At 48.2% G+C, this 20464-nt stretch overlaps 1 protein-coding gene across 26 annotated transcripts in view; it reads left to right on the plus strand.

Moving 5' to 3' along the window:
* LOC149336551 (uncharacterized) overlaps positions 1-20464 on the plus strand; it is a 41260-nt gene that overhangs the window by 12876 nt on the left and 7920 nt on the right. The window contains exons 2-11 of one of the 26 annotated variants that reach the window (XR_016284296.1): positions 1974-2072; positions 4695-4810; positions 5179-5296; positions 5667-5783; positions 6150-6267; positions 7112-7228; positions 8110-8194; positions 8856-8966; positions 10936-11015; positions 11453-11612. Coding sequence is in view for 22 of the 26 variants with exons in the window: in XM_089552983.1 (XP_089409109.1) it covers positions 1936-2072; positions 4695-4810; positions 5179-5296; positions 5667-5783; positions 6150-6267; positions 7112-7228; positions 8078-8194; positions 8856-8966; positions 11453-11676 (1175 nt within the window). In the remaining 4 variants the exon portion in view is untranslated. The other 25 variants (XM_089552985.1, XM_089552984.1, XR_016284295.1 and 22 more) reach the window with 25 other exon arrangements.

Consider the following 20464-nt stretch of genomic DNA (forward strand, 5'->3'; position numbering starts at 1 on the left):
CGAAAAGGCAATGACTCTGAAAAATTATGTTCTATTGGTTTACACGAATAATTGTGTGAGATTAGTATACAGGACATTAATATGGTTGAACCTCGTAAAGAGGTCTTTTTTTCTCGGTTTTTCGGGCCTCTGCTACTTTGGCGGAAGTAAATTCTTCTTGTTCAAGGTAAATAAAATTACCATAGGACAGTATGCATTTCAGATAGAAATATTGAGTAAGAATGTGAGATTTTAATTCTGTGACACAAACTTTCGCGAACACTGTGGTACATATTTTTATATTTTGGGCTTATAACACAAAGAGAAAAGGTATCCTGAAATTCTAACTGTACAAAAAGTTGCAACTTTGAATGCATGAAGTACGTGAAAATTTCAGTGCTTCTAGTGACAAACACGTCGAGCTTCAACGCGTTTTTTTTCTTCCTGATATTATCTATTTTTGCTTGTGAGTGATTGAAACTAATAAATGGCGAATTATGAAAAGAACAAATATTGCAAATATTGTGAAAAGAACAAATATTGTAAAAATGAAAAATCTAGTAAGATCAGCGCGAAACTTGAAGCGAAATTTTCATATAAGGAAAGAAAAATATGGACTAATATGTATATCTGCGCAAAATAGTTTCGAACTGAAGTGATCCAAGGATACGTGTAAAAAGGGAGTTGCTCTCAAGTAATGTTTGCGGTAACAAAAGGAAACCCTCCCTTAGCAAATGCGCACACGTTACTACGCGAAACAACTCCTAAGTGTTGAGAAATGCGTTCAAACACCCAGCTAGGAAAAAGGAGCAGGACAAAGCCTTTGGGACATCAACGTGCGAAGAAAAAATTGGCAGCGGTTTAGCTCTGGTTAAACCACAAGGATTGCTAAAGCAACGAGGAGAGAGAGAGGGACGTCGGAGAGCGCGCGGCATCGGCGGCGGCCCCAGCACGCTAGCTATGCGCCGCTACTGCGCATGCGCAACTGGCGAGCGCGGCGGCGGCTCCTCTGAGTCACCCGTGCAGTGACGATGGCGCCGCGCCAGTTGTGCGCCATGTGACGTCACTGCTCCTCGCGCATGCGCAGTATGGCCTTTCGTCAGCGCCGCGAAATGGCTCGGCGACTAGCGTAGTGTTGCTTTTGCAAAAAAAGTCTAGAAAGCTAGAACGAATTTCTCCGGTGGCGATGACGTCATGTGACCTCGACGGCGTCCTTGGAAATTAGCAAGGCATGGTATGACACGCCGATATTGTTGTGGCTTTTTTTATGGGCCATCGAATTAATCGAGAAGTTTTCTCTTGAATCCGGGCGCACTTGTTCGTGTTGACTGAAATTTTATTGCCGCTGTTGAGGAAAAAGAGCCGGAAAACTTCGTTGAGTCTCGTCACCTGTATGCTTCATCGCATCAGTTCTATTGGCTTCACTGCACAGCGAACTACTACGGGTTCTTTTTCAGAGCACAACGGCTGTATCTATGAAGATGGCGATGCCGAATCCTGGCCACATGATGTAGACGTAGAGCGAATAGTGTCCATATGTATAGAACATCCTTATTACGTCTTAGGTGGCACAAAAGATTAGTACAGTGACAGCAGGTAGAAAACAATGCTCCCTAATGAGCAGCAGTTGAAGTTTTAAGCAGGTTTCTTAAAGAAGTCTTAGTTAAAACTTAAAGAAGACTATCTGACATCATCCTGAGGCTCACTTATACTACTAGAGTACAAGAATGTGTCGCGGCGGGGAATAAAAAAACCACAAAGTCACACCATCCACATAAAATGGAGTTTTCGTGCTCACTAAAAAAAACTGAATCTCTTCCAATACGGAATAAACAGGTTCAGCTTCCTTACAAGAATCAGCGGCGCTGTCGGCCGCTGTTCACTTGTTCCTCTTCTCTCGAAGCTGCTACTGTGACTCGTGTGCAGCTCCACCGCTAAACTGGATCGCCCTTTCAGTCGACCTTCAGAAAATTCCTTCTCTTCTCCCGCGGCAGCCATCCCGAGGCCATCCGTCGTCACCTGCGCCCGCTGCAGCCTCTGTTGGGCAACACACACCGAGAGCAGCGGAACGCCCTGGCCAAGCAACAAAAGGGGTGAGCCTTTTGAAAAAATGGCCTGGCTTAGCTTATGGTTAAGTCTAGGATGCGAAGCATAGTCGGCATCGGTGAGACATTCTTGAGTCTGCAGTAAAACCATTTCTTCTGCGCGCTGCTCCTTTCGTTTCTCACGTTGCTTCTTCCGGTAAGCACGCTCCTTTACAAGGCGCTGTTCCCGCTTTTCAGGAGTTTCTTCTGCACGCATTTTCCGTTTGGTAGCATTTCGCCGCTCGAACCGAGTAGAAGTACTCGAAGCTTCATCCTTCACCTCGGCATCGGTTGTAGAACGCTGCCGTCTAGCTGCATACTGTGCACGTCGCTTGGCAAGCCGTATTTCTCGTTCTTCTCCCGTTCCCGTGGCTCTTTGTAACTTGCGCTTTGCGGTCTGGCGAGCCGCCCTCTCCCTGGCCGACATCTCGCTGCTCAACTGACTCAACGAGTGCGTCGCCTTTTGCGTGACGTCAGTATCTCCTAGCGGTAGGAGCGGCAGTTAGGCCGCCGGCGGCGGCTGCGCGTCCGCAAGCGAGCGCACGAGGCTTCGGCTTTCACAGCTCTTGTGACGTCATATCACGTGGCGCGCCGATGAAGGTCAAGTGGTAGCTACGCGGCCGTGCGCGGCGCAGCAAGGAAGAGCTCGGTTGTGCGAGTAATATGCTTCGCATAAAAGCGCTCCACAGAAAAGTGAACGCAGCAGCCAGATAACTGACAATGCTAATCGGACCACGATTAATCCTTTCCCCTATTATGAATCGGTTCCTTACCAGTGCTCTGCTTTGCGATCTTCATGCTGTGGCACTTCACTGTTGTATTGGAAGCGGTTTTATGCGAAGCATATTACTAGAGGTACACTACAGCCCTTCGCCGTGGTTACGCGCCGTGCACACCACGTGCTACAGTGACGTCACACCACGTGACATACCACGTGACACATGACGTCACGACAGAGGAAGACGGAGGTACACTACAGCCCTTCGCCGTGGTTACGCGCCGTGCACACCACGTGGTACAGTGACGTCACACCAAGTGACACATGACGTCACGACAGAGGAAGACGGAGGTACACTACACCCCTTCGCCGTGGTTACGCGCCGTGCACACCACGTGGTACAGTGACGTCACACCACGTGACATACCACGTGACACATGGCGTCACGACAGAGGAAGACGAAGGTACCCTACAGCCCTTCGCCGTGGTTACACGCCGTGCACACCACGTGGTACAGTGATGTCACACCACGTGACATACCACGTGATACATGGCGTCACGACAGAGGAAGATGGGGGTCCACCTCGCGCCGTCGTCGTGGTTGCACGCCGTGCAGACCACGTGGTACAGTGACGTCACACCACGTGACATACCACGTGACACATGACGTCACGACAGATCGCCGTCACGCGCTGGGAGAGGGAGAACGATGCCATCGCACAGACACCGGAATGTCCTCGAGCGGCATTCCCGCGCATTTCGAACGCGCGTTCACACTCGGTGTAGGTGAAACGCTCGCTCCACCAGGCAGGCGGACGCGGCTTCCGTGGCAATCCAGGCGCCCACCCAACGCGCGTCTCGGGGTTAGTCGGCGTTCCGCTGTAGCCATGCCGTTGTCTTCCCCCAGGACGAAGGCTTCTAGTGGTTGTATTAAAATTACCAAGTATTCAACCAAGGAAAGCCATGTATTACCAAGCCTAGCCATCAATATGCTTCGCATCTGACCAGGGTTAACCAAGTTAAGCCTCAGCCATTTTTTTATTTGTTTTATTCAGAAAATATTCCTGGACACTGTCCTGCAAGAAGTGAACACAATACTCATACAGTGTGCAGGGTGCTTCAACTAAGACTGTACATAATATTTAAAAATATGTTCTTTTAATTAGAAGAGCGCTTTTTTCGGTATAGCATTGCCAGAGGTGTAGTGCATCAGAATACAGCTAAGACGTGCTAACTAGCGGGCTGTTCAACTAAAGTTGAATAGCTAACTTTTAAACAATTGCTATTACGCTCCTTAGTTTTTGAGAGGCGTGTAAGCGACCGCAAGTGATGTCTACATCATTTTTTATAATTTCGAAAATGCGGTTACCCAGGGCCTCAGTGGTTTGTAAATATGAGCAGATTTTGGGGACGCTTATCGAACAGTGCTTGCAGCCTCTACACGGGAAAGTCAAAGCGTTCTTAGTGATGTTCGGTGTGTTCTAAAAAAGAAAATCACTACAAAGAAGTTCTGCTACACACAGTAAGTATGACAACGTGACCTGTGGGGTGGCTGCGCGGTCTGTGCAGAAATATATTGGCACGCATTTTTACTTTTACAATTTACAAAGGACTGGATGTAAGCACAGATTCTGTAAGCTTTTCGGAGCCCTTCAAGATGGGGACGGACGCGACGGTGGAGGAGGGGGTTGCTAGCAAAGTGCAGTCTTGGGCCAGTTGGTGATTCATGATTTGCACGTTGGCTTAGCGCGAGACAAACCAGGAAAAGACACACGGGGAGGGATGTTGCTTGGTGTTCGTCAGTTGTGTCACCCTTCTGGGAATTACGCACCCTTGCCCCCCTGCTTTCCCTGCCTCCTTCTGTTTCCCAAGAAGTGTGTACACTTGTTTAATTTCCTTGTTCTGGGGTGTAGATGCAGGTGGACAAACAGCCTGCGCCATGCAGGACGCCGCCCGTCTTCCGGCCAACACCTGAGGCGTACCGGCCGCTTCGGCGCAGCCTCAGCACGTCAGCGGTGCAGCCGGCAAAGGTTCGTAGCTCTTCGGCGGGAGCACAACACAATCGTAGCAGCGCGTTTTCCTAGCATTGAAAGAGCGAAAACGAACAGAAAAGCCAAACCTGGTCGCCACCATTGTTTAGTTTGGAAGCAGATGTGACGCTGGCCGCGTATAGAATTTACTGTACGGCGCTAACACAATGTGCACTGTTATTAGCAGTTGAAAGTGTGACTCTTCCAAACGGCCACTGAAGTGGTTTTGGAATTCGGTGAGCTTAAAGGGAAACTTGCACGTGCATGTGCAGTCTATTTGTGCCGACTTGTCCCCCTCATTTTTTCCTGCCTCCTTCTGTTTCCCAAGAAGTGTGTACACTTGTTTAATTTTCTTGTTCTGGGGTGCGTTGCAGGTGGCCAAACAGCCTGCACCATGCAGGACGCCGCCCGTCCTCAGGCCAACAACTGTGGCGTACCGGCCGCTTCGGCGCAGCCTCAGCACGTCAGCGGTGCAGCCGGCAAAGGTTGGTAGCTCTTGGACGGGAGCACAACGCATTCGTAGCAGCGCGTATTCCTAGCATTGAAAGGGCGAAAACGAACAGAGAAGTTAAACCTGGTCGCCACCATTGTTTTGTTTTGAAGCAGACGTGACGCTGGCCGCGTATAGAATTTGCTGTAGCGGCGCTAACACAATGTGCACTGTTATTAGCAGTTTAAAGCGTGCCTCTTTCAGACGGCCACTGAAGTGGTTTTGGCATTCGGTGAGCTTAAAGGGAAACTTGCACGTGCACGTGCAGTCTGTTTGTGCCGAATTGTCCCCCTCATTTTTTCCTGCCTCCTTCTGTTTCCCAAGAAGTGTGTACACTTGTTTAATTTCCTTGTTCTGGGGTGTAGTTGCAGGTGGCCAAACAGCCTGCACCATGCAGGACGCCGCCCGTCCTCAGGCCAAACACTGTGGCGTACCGGCCGCTTCGGCCCAGCCTCAGCACGTCAGCGGTGCAGCCGGCAAAGGTTGGTTGCTCTTGGACGGCAGCACAACACATTCGTTGCAGCGCGTATTCCAAGCCTTGAAAGTGCGAAAACGAACAGAGAAGTTAAACCTGGTCGCCACCATTGTTTTGTCTTGAAGCAGATGTGACGCTGGCCGCGTATAGAATTTGCTGTAGCGGCGCTAACACAATGTGCACTGTTATTAGCAGTTGAATGTGTGCCTCTTTTAAGCGGCCACTGAAGTGGTTTTGGAATTTGGTGAGCTTAAAGAGAAACTTGCAGGTACATGTGTAGTCTTTGTGACGAATTGCCCCCCTGTTTTCATTGAATCCTTCTGTTTTCCAAGAAGTGTGTACACTTGTTTAATTTCCTTGTTCTGGGGTGTAGTTGCAGGTGGCCAAAGAGCCTGCACCATGCAGGACGCCGCCCGCCCTCAGGCCAACAACTGTGGCGTACCGGCCGCTTCGGCGCAGCCTCAGCACTTCTCCGGGTGCAACCGGCAAAGGTTCGTAGCTCTTGGGCAGGAGCACAACACATTCGTAGCAGCGCGTTTCCCTTGCATTGAAAGAGCGAAAACGAACAGAGAAGTTAAACCTGGTCGCCACCATTGTTTTGTTTGGAAGCAGATGTGACGCTGGCCGCGTATAGAATTTGCTGTAGCGTCGCTAACGCAATGTGCACTGTTATTATAAGTTGAAAGTGTGCCTTTTTTAAACGGCCACTGAGGTGGTTTTCGAATTCGGTGAGCTTAAAGGGAAACTTGCACGTGCATGTGCAGTCTATTTGTGCTGACTTGCCCCCCTGTTTTTCCTGCCTCCTTCTGTTTCCCAAGAAGTGTGTACACTTTTAATTTCCTTGTTCTGGGGTGTAGTTGCACGTGGCCAAAGAGCCTGCACCATGCAGGACGCCGCCCGTCCTCAGGCCAACTGTGGCGTACCGGCCGCTTCGGCGAAGCCTCAGCATGTCAGCGGTGCAGCGGCAAAGGTTGGTAGCTCTTGGACGGGAGCACAACACATTCGTTGCGGCGCGTTTCCCTAGCATTGAAAGAGCGAAAACGAACAGAGAAGTTAAACCTGGCGCCACCATTGTTTTGTTTTGAAGCAGATGTGACGCTGGCCGCGTATAGAATTTGCTGTAGCGGCGTTAACACAATGTGCACTGTTATTATCAGTTGAAAGTGTGCCTCTCTTAAACGGTCACTGAAGTGGTTTTGTAATTCGGTGAGCTTAAAGGAAAACTTGCACGTGCATGTGCAGTCTATTTGTGCCGACTTGCTTCCTGTTTTTCTGCCTCCTTCTGTTTCCCAAGAAGTGTGTACACTTGTTTAATTTACTTGTCCTGGGGTGTAGTTGCAAGTGGCCAAACAGCCTGCACCATGCGTGACGCCGCCCGTCCTCAGGCCAACAACTGTGGCGTACCGGCCGCTTCGGCGCAGCCTCAGCACTTCAGGGGTGCAGCCGGCAAAGGTTCGTAGCTCTTGGGCAGGAGAACAACACATTCGTAGCAGCGCGTTTTCCTAGCATTGATAGAGCGAAAACGAACAGAGAAGTTAAAGCTGGTCGCCACCATTGTTTTGTTTGGAAGCAGATGTGACGCTGGCCGCGTATAAAATTTGCTGTAGCGGCGCTAACACAATGTGCACTGTTATTAGCAGTTGAAAGTGTGCCTCTTTTAAACGGCCACTGAAGTGGTTTTGGAATTCGATAAGCTTAAAGAGAGACTTGCAGGTACGTGCGTAGTCTTTGTGAGGACTTGCCCCCCTGTTTTCCCTGCCTCCTTCCGTTTCCCAAGAAGTGTGTACACTTGTTTAATTTCCTTGTTCTGGGGTGTAGTTGCAAGTGGCCTAACAGCCTGCACCATGCAGGACGCCGCCCGTCCTCATACCAGCAACTGTGGCGTACCGGCCGCTTCGGCGCAGCCTCAGCACTTCAGCGGTGCAGGCGGCAAAGGCTCGTAGCTGTTGGTCGAGAGCAGAACACATTCGTAGCAGCGCGTTTTCCTTGCATTGATAGAGCGATAACGAACAGAGAAGTTAAAGCTGGTCGCCACCATTGTTTTGTTTGGAAGCAGATGTGGCGCTGGCCGCGTATAGAATTTGCTGTAGCGGCGCTAACACAATGTGCACTCTTATTAGCAGTTGAAAGTGTGCCTCTTTTAAACGGCCACTGAAGTGGTTTTGGAATTCGATAAGCTTAAAGAGAAACTTGCAGGTACATGCGTAGTCTTTCTGAGGACTTGCCCCCCTGTTTTCCCTGCCTCCTTCCGTTTCCCAAGAAGTGTGTACACTTGTTTAATTTCCTTGTTCTGGGGTGTAGTTGCAAGTGGCCTAAGAGCCTGCACCATGCAGGACGCCGCCCGTCCTCAGGCCAGCAACTGTGGCGTACCGGCCGCTTCGGCGCAGCCTCAGCACTTCAGCGGTGCAGGCGGCAAAGGTTCGTAGCTATTGGTCGAGAGCAGAACACATTCGTAGCAGCGCGTTTTCCTTGCATTGAAAGAGAGAAAACGTACAGAGAAGTTAGACCTGGTCGCCACCATTGTTTTGTTTGGAAGCAGATCTGACGCTGGCCGCGTATAGAATTTGCTGTAGCGGCGCTAACACAATGTGCACTGTTATTAGCAGTTGAAAGTGGGCCTCTTTCAAACGGCTACTGAAGTGGTTTTGGAATTCGGTGAGCTTAAAGGGAAACTTGCAGGTACATGTGTAGTCTCATTGTGCCGACATTTCAATCAAACTATGTCGTAATTGTCGAATAAATTTGCGACGACATTCAGGATTTTCCGCAGCGCGTAATGAGAAGAAGCATAAATGTCGCAGCGGCTTTCAGCGCTGATTACTTTACCACCTTTAAGTGTAACGCCAAAATAAAAACAAAAATTGTTATGCTTTAGCTACATGTGTTATATATTGGAATTCTGCGTATTGGGGAGTAATCGATAAAGGGTTCATTTTCCCTGCAAGGAGCGACGACACTGACTACATATGTTCACGTGTTCCTCTTTCTGGAAGCGTGGAACTCTGACTCGTGTGCAGCTCCGCATTTGAGATGAATCCCACATTGGGTTAACCTTTTACAAACTCATTCTGCTCTCAAGCTGCAGGCAAGCCGTGCCCGGCCGCCGCAAACGTCCCCTGGCGTCGCCCGGCGGCTGCCAGGACAACTGACGCAAGAAGCGAGGTGTACGGAACGCCTCATGGAAGACTGGGTGAGCCTTTTCAGCCTACTCCTACAGTCGCCGTATTGTGCACCCCATTTTTGCTTTCCCTAATCTTTGCCGTTTTTTTCACAACTGTCCTGCTTGGCGGTCTTTGCAGCGTGCCGCTGCACTGGGGCAATGGCGGCAGTTATATATTGATTCGTAATAACAAAATAGTTCCCGTCAAAATGTCCCCAACGCAGGAGTGAACATCATATTATCGAGACAATGTATTTTGATTTCCCCGAATTAGAATGGAAGCGCGAAACAGCAAAATTAAGAAAACCTGCGGTGTGTTATTTAGAACCAGAACAACGTTTTCTAACTGCAAGTATTTCAGAAACACAGCATAAACATGGTTTTCCAAATGAAGATGCCGTTCTGAGAGCAGAAGCAGAAATAAAAGTATGAAAAATTTTAGGAAAGATAATTGGGATTGTTTTGCCACCGGGTGGGGCACTACAAAGAGAGTAGCGGCTGTGCCTTTTTCTGTTAAGAAAGAATGCCCGGCGTCAGCAAAGGCTCCATCTAAGGGCATGACGGCTTGGCTTTTGTGCTACTTACACGTGTGCGTGCACGCACTGGCTTGTAGCTCTGCAGCCTTTGAGAGGGTAACCGTTGTGAAAGTCACTTTTGGAGAAACTTTCTGTTCGACTCGACAGACAGTGGCATCAAACAACAGAAAGTTCCTGTTGAATCTGAAGCTGCTAAAAAAAAACTTTATCCGCCGATTTACCTCGTTAAACTAAATGCGTCGTAGGTGCGCTAGTACAGCCACTTTACTTAACTTTGTGTACCTTCGATAATCTTGGTGATTGTGCTGCCGGCGTTAAATCGGGGGTTAAATTTATAGCAATCAATTTTATTGATGCAGTGGAAATGCAAAATCGTGCACCCTCACGGATCCACTTAAGCAGTAATGGGGCTCGCATCAAAGACGCGTTTTATCCAGGTTTTTCGTTTTATCCGTTTTTTTTTTCATTATATCTTAGTCTTTTGTCTCTTCTACCGCTCTCCTTCAAGACAAAATGAGAGTTTTCCCTCTCTCTATATATATTTCTCCACCTGCCAAATGTGATGGGTTCCTGTTTCGTTAATTAACCCCAAAAGAGGACTGCTATTGTGATAGCGAGGAACATGATCCAAATACGAGTTCAGTGCTCATGCACTTCGTTTTTCACTTCGGTGTAGGTTTTTGGTTCCAATGTGCACAGATGAAAGTTGGTGAAGGCGGCGACGGGTAAAGCACAGCGCAAGGGACTATCAGATAGCACGCGGGATGTTAGGCTACGGCGATAGTCAAGAGGCAGCGCGCCTGACTAGCATCGCGGCGATATTGAAGTGTAATAAAGAAATAAAAAAGCGGCTATGGGGCCGTAGTCAAACGCAAGGGCCAACAATGCGGATCTGTTTGCGCCGTCCCGGGTGCGTAACCTACTCGCGGCCGTGAAGTGTTTCATTTTAGTGTTTTTCTCTCCGAGGATTCATCCCCAGACGAGGCAAGTGCAAGCGCACTAAAAGCAATTCCAGCTGCAGACTGTTCAGAAATCACCACTCAAAAAAGCTCCAGGTTTGGTTACTTGCATAGACGTCCATAGTTTGAACTTTGAATGGTTTTAGAACAAAAGTTATTCAAGGCATCGAGACGAGGCTACCTTTGATTTGTGCGAGAGACCACATATAAAATCTAAATGCAGTGAAAAAAACCCGTCTGTTATTTGTACCGTAAAGAGCAAAATGGGCAGTGCGGCAGGTACACCAGCAGCGCACGGTGCGAGATTGTTGGGTTGATGACCGGAGCTCAGGCTATCATTGTGGCTAGCTGTCTTTTGGCTGTTTTTTCTGCAAATCTTGTTACAATTTGAGGGAGGCGCTGGGCACGTCCTGGAGCTTCGCAGCAGAACCATCGCGTCAACTTTATCCATCGACGCTGTCCACTGATCTGCCCCTTCGCCTACGCCCGTCGTTTTCCCTGCAGCTCTCCGACAGCGGGACCCTGCCATCTTTAGCGAGTCCGATGACCACGACGTGGAGGATTGGCTTGCCTCCTACGAGCGGGTAAGCGGCCACAACCGGTCGGACGAAGCCATGAAGCTGAACAACGTTTTGTTTTACCTGTCGGACGTTCTTAGCACCATTATTTGCGAAAATTATTCCTTGATCCAAAAAACCATCTGGCATTCTTGAGCTGCCTTAACACGCTCCAAAAAAACCCCGTAGATCCACATACGGTGGTAGATACACTACAGGCACTATTTTGAAAGCTTGTATGAATCCACTCCTTATTTCTTGAGATGTCTTGAATTGGTGCGTTTCCATAAAATGTCCGCGTCCTGTGTGTTATTTTAACATCAACCTTATTGAGAATTATTGCTCGATGCAAACAACAATCTGGCATGATTGAAACAACGAAAAAAAATATTGCGGAGAGAGCAAATCGAAAAATAAAAACTGAATTTCCCTAACGGCACACATTCTACTAAATTTATTCGCAGGAGCGGTGTGCTTTCCTGACTGCCATGACAGAAGCTGTGTTCTCGGCTCATTGACGGACAACGACCATTGTGCGAAGGTGATGAACACTACCAGAAAAGATCGATATCGAACACAATTCGTTCGGGCGGCAGACACGTGCATTAAAAGGAGATGCTCCGAGGTCCCAGCGGCGTCTGCGAATAACTACAGTAACAGAGAGAGGCGGAGCCACACAGGAGGATGACAGTGTGAGAGTCCTATGCGCTCTTTTACAACTGAAGACTCTCCAAGGTTAACTAGGCACAAGCATACGCGCTCTGGCGAAATTCCCTTCAATCGCGACACGTGTACTTTTACGCCTCCAGAGTCTGGCTGTGTCGCTCCACACGGTACTATGCACACTGGCGGAAGCCCGTTAAATCGCGACACGTGTATATTTGCACCTGCAGAGTCTGTATGTGTCACTACACGCGATACTTGCACACTGTCGAAGGCCCCTTCATTAGAGACAAATCCGCCTCTGGCCCAGATTCAGTATCCAACAAGATCCTCCGCAACCTAGATGAAGAGTCGCTACAATCACTGAGTATATGCAGAAATGCTGGTCGGAGGGCTCAATAACACAAATATGGAAAACGGCAGAGATCATTCTCATTCCAAAACCCGGGAAGGCACTCAGCCTTGAGAACCTCAGGCCAGTTTCGCTCAGGTCTTGTGTAGGTAAGCTAATGGAGCACGTAGTTCATACCCGCCTCAACCGGTTTATGGAGGAGAATGAGCTTTACCCCCCAACCATGATTGGATTTCGACCAAAACTTTCTACGCAGGATGTAATGCTTCAGCTCAAACATCAGATTATTGAGGCAAAAACGCGGGACACCAGAATGATTCTTGGACTCCACCTGGAAAAGGCTTTTGACAATGTCAGACATGATGCGATTTTGGAGAACCTTCATGAACTCGGGGTGGGAGCCCGCACCTTCAACTATATCGGCGACTTTCTCTCAGGTAGAAAAGCGCATTTTCAAGTAGGAGGTCTCCGCTCGCGTGACCTTCCCCTCGGCAACAAGTGCACCCCGCAGGGATCAGTCCTATCACCCTTTCTCTTCAACGTTGCAATGCTGAAACTTCTACATCAATTAGCGCAGATCCCGCTACTCCACCACAGCCTCTATGCTGATGATATCACCTTGTGGACCGCCGAGGGCAGTGATGCCGAAATCGAGGAGAGACTCCAGCGTGCCATCGATATCGTGGGGAACTATGTAGACCCCAGGGGGCTGCGGTGCTCTCCAGCCAAATCTGAATTTCTCATATTCCGCAAAATCAGATCCCTTGCGCAACCCACACCGGCCATCGAACTCAGTATTCGCGGAGTCCCCATTCCTCGAGTACCGAAAATTAAAATCTTGGGCCTAATTCTACAAGAACACGGCTTCAATGATAACGTAATTCAGAAGCTTCAGCGAACCTCGCAGCAAATTATGCGACTCATTCGCCGCATTAGTAACCGCCACTCGGGCTTGAGGGAAAGCAATACTCTCCGTTTAGTACAAGCCTTTGTGACCAGCCGCATTGCTTACGTATGCCCTTACCTACATCTTAAGTCAGCTGAAAAAGAGAAAGTGAAGGCCATAATCAGAAAATGCGTCAAACAGGCAGTTGGGCTACCCATGCACACAGCGACTGAGAAAGTGTTAGGTTTCGGTCTTCATAACACCCTAAGTGAGATTATTGAAGCGGTAACCGTCTCGCAGTACGAACTACTGACGGCCACACCAACTGTCAGACAAATTCTGTCCACACTAGGCACAACATACGAACGACAAGGCGGACCAACAACTGACCTTTCCAAGCATATACGCCAGCTTCTGGTCATTCCTCCAATACCTCGGAACATGCATCCAGATTTCGACGCTGAACGTCGTGCAGAGAGAGCCAAATCATTGGGCAAACGCTTCCTTAATGATACCTCTGTGGTATATGTTGATGCAGCAGATTCTTCGGCTGACAAGATGGTAGCTGTGGTCACCACAGAATGTGGTACACTCATAACTGGGGGAACTATACGCACTCAGCACACACATGTTGGAGAAGAAACAGCCATTGCTCTAGCCATTGCGGGATCCTAGGCAGGAACCATTGTCAGCAACTCAAAATTGGCGATACGTAACTACACGTTTGGAAGAATGTCTAACGGATTCTGCTAAATCATCAGCCCACGCGGCGCATTCGCCTATTCTGGGCACCTGCTCATGCCTCCCTTGCTGGTAATGAGGCGGCTCATAACCTAGCTCGAGAACTGTCCCGCCGAGCTGGGAAGTGCAGTCCACCCTCCCTATACTCCGGCAAGGACAGGTTGTTTTCTTACAGAGAAATCCTGCAGCACTACAGGCTTGCAAGGCTCAGATTCCCCCCAGCAGATAAAACGCTTTCCAAGCAACAGGCCAAAGCCTGGCGTAAATTTCAAACTAACACCTATCCAAATCCCCAATTGTGTAGCTTCTATTCCGATGGACTCTACTCAGACAAATGCAAAAATTGTGATGCGAAAGCCGATCTAAATCATATGATCTGGAACTGTCCGCAGTCCCTACCCGTGAGTCGATTCATTACCGACTCTGATCATTGGGAGGCTCTATTGCTCAGCCCCGACCCGGGGACACAGATCAAGCTCCTCCAGCTGGCTGAAGAAGCCGCCGCTGCCCAAGGGATAGCGGCCGCCGTTTAAGCGGGGGACGACTTCGGGTCGCTCCTCTATATCCGCTGGAAATAAAGTTCCACGATCACCACCTGTCCTTTTACAACTGCAGAGTGTAGAAATGTCACACCACACGATATTCAGGACCATGGCGAAAGCCCCTTCAATCGTGGCACGTCTCCTTCTAGACATGCAGAGTCTATAAATATCGCTCTTCACGATAGTATGCACTCTTGTGAGAAACTCTCAATACTGCGACATGTGCCCTTTTACAACTGAACGCTCTGAAACCTTAACTCGACACAAGAGTGCGCACACTGGTGAAAAACTCTTCGCGTGCGACATGTGCACTTCTACAACTGCAGTCTCTTCAAACTTAAGTCGGCACAAGGGAATTCACACTGGGCCGAGACCCTTCAAGTGTGACATATTCCCTTATGCAGCGTCAGTGCGGCACAGTTTAAAGCGTCATATGCTGACGCACGCTATCGCAGATGGATATCCCTGTACCCTGTGCTCATGCACGTGTTCAGATAAGGAGAGCCCCAAAGAGCACCTGTGTGGTCACGGCCATTGAAATCTTCAGACAGACGTGCCGATCTCAGGAATATGCTCCTGCCTGTGGTGTACAATCCCGTGCGCCATACCACATAATTAAGCGTCCACGATTAGCCGTCAGGCGGGACATATTGATTTTGGAATCAGAAGGACATCCAATATTAACGTCTTGGTTCCTATTGCAAGGAGATAAAGACAAGGTCTCGTAGATTTTATTCATTATAGCTGCATTGCTGGATTGTCTTGCTCATAAGTGACATATTAGAATAGGACTCAGCATCAGCGCTTCGATATTTGTCCGAAAAATCACTGCATTCAGTATTTGTATACTGAAGGAGGTATGCCGCAGAAATTGGGGAGGGCACTTAGGTCTACTTTTGTGCTATGAATGCCAAAGCATTGTTTGGTACTTTAATTTCTTTCAAATTTTATTTACCTTGTTATTATTTTCTCTTCCTTTGTAAAGACACACCTACTCATTACCACACAGTCGCAAGGCAACTAATAGAATACGTTCACCTTTGTTCGCCGAGCTTGGTTTTATGGCCGGTAGTTATTTGCTGACTTCGCAGTCTGAAAGACCTAGGTTCAATTCCCAGCACCTTGGGAAGAAAGTTTGTCTTTGATATTACGGTGACGTCATCGGAGCTTTTTGGTAGTACTCCTGATTTCGTCGACACCGCATTTGGTTCTGGATGAGCCATATAATCCTTTCGCAATGATAAACTGCAGACTAAAGCTGGCTTGGCCGCTCAGCGCATGCCCTGTCTCTAAGGGGGCGCCACTGGGTGTATAAGATCCATGACCACTGCAGCCGAAAGGATTGTCGGTAGGCAGCGCTCACTTCGAAATACTTGCTTACAGTGAGAATGGGAATGTCGGGCTGCTGACATTATACATGTTGGAATAAAATTGCCACAGCAGTTGGCCACGAGACTCGTGTGTTGAGTTCATCCTCTGTTGTCTGCTCTTGTATCTAAGCTGCTCATTTGCACTTGGACATTCGAATAAAGAACAAATTCTTCAGTACATGCCTCAGGAATGTGTTGAACTAAAATCTTCTGACCACTCGACATTGGTTGGATGTAGAGCACAGTTCTCAAACTTGCTTCAGTACACTATGCGTGTCCAGAACATCTATCTGCTAGCTTATGCGGGGAGCCAGTTGAAAGTGTAACAGGGATTCCCCATTGAAGCTAAATGAATAAGACCACAAAAATTGACAGATGACTGCTATAATCGGTAATGCGAAGTATGAGCTCAGCTCTTTACACGCAACCCGCCACCCCTGGAAGGTGGCCTATTGCGCTGCTAGCCACCCTCCGGGATCTTCCCGTGGCAGCCACCTTCGGGTTGTCCGTTCCTCCCCTTTCGCCGTGGCAGGTGGCGTTTCGCTCTGCTGCCTCACATATGCGGGTGGACACCCGAAACGCACAGTGTAAGGGAGGGTTAAGGAGGTAGCGAAAAAAGAAAGGAAGAAAGAGGTGCCGAAGTCGAGGGTTCCGGAAAAACACATTAAAGGCCACTGCGGAAACCCCATTGGAGTAATGCGAAAGTATTGATGCCTCTCCGCCGCCTTTAATTCTCCTCATTGCCTCTGTCTATTGTGACGTCGCGTCTAACCATCGAATCACATAGTTCACATTAAAATACAGTTAACTCATCTTCCTGCATAATTAATTCGCATTTAATTCACAAATTAATCAATTTAAATCACACTAAATTCATCTAATTCGCCATTTTGAGCATATTTCCTAATTTATTCAATTTCATTCACACTTACTTCGTTTATTTGAAATTGATCCATATAATAACTCATTTCCCAATTAATTTACTCTGATTCACCTGTAATTCATTGCATTGTATCATTAAGTCTCATTATAAAACCCCAGGTGATCGAAATTTCCGGAGCCCTCCACTACGGCGTCTCTCATAGCCTGAGTCGCTTTGGGACGTTAAACCCCGTAAACCAAACCAAACCAAACCAAACATTAATGCACCTTAACTAACTGATAATTAACTCACTCTAATGCACCCTAATTCACCTTCATTTACTAATGGCGTTTCTATAATTGTTATCATTGATTAGATTTCTATTAACGCCAAAGCCCCCATCGTTTCACCTAGGTATTCATTTCGGACATTCCAACTTCGCGCCGCGCGCTGGCTCTGCCCATCTTTCCGGTCACGTGGGGGCGACATGTGGTACGACGCTTTCGGCGATTCAAACTTCCCGCCGCTCGTGGCCCGACCACGCTCAGTTTTGGTCGCTTTTTTGCCTCTAATAAATTAAAAATTGATCCGATTCGCACCAAATTTATTGCCTGGCATCCTCACATCACATCACTAATATTATAACCACTTATAGGATATCTCTCTATAGATCCCCGCAACTGCTGCCGAGACGTTGTGTGGACACGAAATCGTCGACATATCCAAAAAAGGCTTTCGCCTTAATAATTTCGACCACATGGGGACCTTAACCGTGCACTGATATCGCACAGCACACGGGCGCGCCTCCATCGAAATGCGGCCATCGCAGTCGTGGTGGTGGTGGTGAAAACTTTTAATTTCTGAAATAGAGTTTGGGAGCCACAGAGTGGCCCCGCTACATGGTCGGCGTCCCTAGTCCGGGACACAGCAAAGGCCCCGTCTCTCGCCCGTTTCACCAGAGCCCTTTGGGACTCAAGCGAGGAGCAGTTGAGGAGGGCAGTCTCCCATGCCTCTCTGGAAGGGGTAGGGTAAGGGGGGAGGTGGGGATTTTGAGTACATGACCACACCATGTGGAAGATATCACAGGTCTCCCCACAGTGCAGGCATCGCCCACCCGTGTTAGGATCGTAATGCTTTAAGATTGCAGGACAGAGTAGAGTGCCTGTCTGCAGGCTCCTTAAAGTTCGCTCCTCCGTCTTACTCAGGCCCTTTGCAGGGGCCGGGGAAGATCTGCGGTTTAAAAAAAAAGGAAGCTGAGCAGAATTCGTTATGTGATCCTCACATTGCTTGGGATATTACGTTTGGTAAAGCGCTGCGAAGCCGGCATCATCATGCCGCCGGAAAAAAGATGGGCCGTTGCGTAGCATTTTGATGAAAAAATACTCGGGCAAACCGGTGGTTATTGCGCTGCTCTGTTTCTCATGGCATCAAAATACCTTCCTTACCGCACCTGCTGCTACTAGGATCAACTCCGCACTCCGAAATGGAGCACTGAATAAGGTGCTCGGTTTGTGAGCCCGAGGATTCGGCTTTAATCCCGGCCTTGACGGCTGCGTTTCTTTGCAGGTGAAACGGAAAAAGACCGGTCGGGTGTGCGATGTTTATTGTACGTTAAATATATCCGCGTGGTCCAAAATATTCGGAAGCCCTCCACTACGCCACCTGTTTGTTTCTTTGTTTTTGCACCGAATGCATTGTCTGTGCAAGTCAAATACAGAAATATTGTTTTTACTTCATTTTTATTACGCACTTTGCTGTACTTTTAAGCACAGGAACGAGAACATTTCGGGAGAGATCTGCCTGGTCGTGATTTGATTATAAAAGACTAACACTCCGACCGAATCGCCATGAAACGACTCCCGTCCGGTGCCGACTCGGCGTCTTCTTTAGAATAGGTAGGGCAGGAGCGGAAGACTGACTTTTAATGCCAAAGTATTCCTAATCCCATTACAAAAAAAGCTAGTGGTGTGTGCGCGTGGGTGTGTAGCGGTGGCTCAATGGTTATGGCGCTCGGCTGTTGGACCGAGAGAGACGTGCTTGATCTCGGCCGCGGCGGTCGCATTTCGATTGAGGCGAAATACTGGAGGCCTTTGTATAGTGCGATGTCAATGCACGTTAAAGAACTCCAGGTGATCTAAATTTCTGGATGCGTTCACTACGGCGTCTCTTATAGCCTCAGTCGCTTTCGTACGTTAAGCCCCATAAACCATAAAAATTCCCAACTGCAGCAGTAGATCTGAGTTCGGGTATGCCGGCAGATGTAGGGACGCCTTATGTGCTATTCTAATGATGCTGTTAAGTGCCTCTTTGTGCATGCAACGCAGATGATAGTACGAGCAAGCGTAAGTTATTCTACTTATCATGAAGGATTGCATGTTACTGCACAGGTCGGCTTCTCTCATGCCCCTGCGACGGGTGGCCATGCGCGTCACCAGCCCGACAGAGTGGTGCGCAGTGAGGGGTGGCCGGTGTATCGCATTCATGTGGTACTGAAGCGAAAGGTTCACTACGGCTCCTCATGCTTCGATCGCCGGGTGCCTAGTTTTGACCTTCAGCTCAGCTAGAGCTCAAACGATTAAAAAGAGAAAAAGAAATTGAATAAATATCCATGGCTGGGAGTCGAACCCGCGGCTGCGAGAACTGACCTCCTTTAAGGGCCGCTGAGCGAGACCACTAGGCGATCGCCGCTTTTTTTTTCTTTCATAGTATTTATTTACATGGTTTTGTACAGAAAGTATATACATATGTGTGTGTGTAAACACACACACACGAAAAAATCTATTTACAGAGAACCTAGGTAGGCACTACAGGACAAACATTATAGTAAACATATTAGAACTAAGAGGCCGGTAAGGATATACAGCCCATCAGGAGAGGAAACCAATCCGGTAAAAAGTCCAATTCTTTGTAAATGTCCTTTACCTGCAGCAACATTCGGCTAAAATGAATTCTGGGCGAAACAACAGGTTCAACGTTGTGGTCTTGCATGCGCGTTTTCCAAAGGCTATGAAGTCCGATGAGACGAATCATATCATAGGGCTTTGAGTCAGGTTGTGAAACAACAAGGTAGCGCACACTGCAGGAATTTAGGAGAAAATCTTTCTGTAGCATCCTCTGCAACACATCTCTAAACAAAATAGTGTCTTTTCAGTCTATAGAACAATGTTCAATTGTTTCAGGAACATTGTACAAGCGGCAGTTTACACAAGACACAAAAATGTTTTTACTATCGAGCCACGAGTTGACAGGTAGAGCTTCGGTGTGTAATTTATAGAAAAATCTTTTGGTGCAAGGATACATTGGCATTTTACGCACTCGCTTTAAAACATCATGACCCATGAGCCCAAAGTAGACAGAACGATACAGTGGGGGCGGGAAGAGCGTCGATATCAAATCCCTGTACAGATTTTTGCGCGGAACAGAATATAAGTACTCATTTCAAAACCGAACTGTCAAAAAACGCAGGAAGGCATAAACTTCCTGCATAAAGCCTAGTAAACGGGCGCGTTCAGTAAAATTGGAAGAAGCTACTGAGTTCGGAAGTAGAGTCATGAAAACCTGCAAGAATGCTCTAATAATCGGATGATATCACGAAAAAAGAAGGAACGGGCAACCAACTGTCTCACATACAGGTGCTCTAGGCCCAGCCCTGCTGCACAAACAGGCTTGAAAAGGTTATCACGCAGCATGGGCTCAAATTTGGAAGACCAAATAAAAAATCAAGTGCGCATTACTGGGGAGAGTGAGTTCCGGCCGTTGAGCGTTATGCTCAGACGTTTCTACCGCATCGGTTTTCAATTTTTGGTCGAGCCAAGTCCTGCAACATCTTTCTGGCAACAAGAATTTATTACGTCCTCCATATCCTTCACTGCGCCAGACATTACATACAGCGTTTCCATCGTATATTTGCGACGTTTATTTCAACTAGGCGATCGCCGCATCCGACGCGCCTAGAGTTAAACAGCACCACACACTTGATGATGATGCTGCTGCTGCTGATGATGATGATGCCTCAGGCTGAATGGCACATACCAACGGCGAGGGATTGGCCAGGGTGCAT

The sequence above is a fragment of the Amblyomma mixtum genome, chromosome 7, assembly GCF_055824585.1.
Source record: "Amblyomma mixtum isolate Tamu chromosome 7, ASM5582458v1, whole genome shotgun sequence".
In the NCBI taxonomy this organism is placed as follows: Eukaryota; Metazoa; Arthropoda; class Arachnida; order Ixodida; family Ixodidae; genus Amblyomma; species Amblyomma mixtum.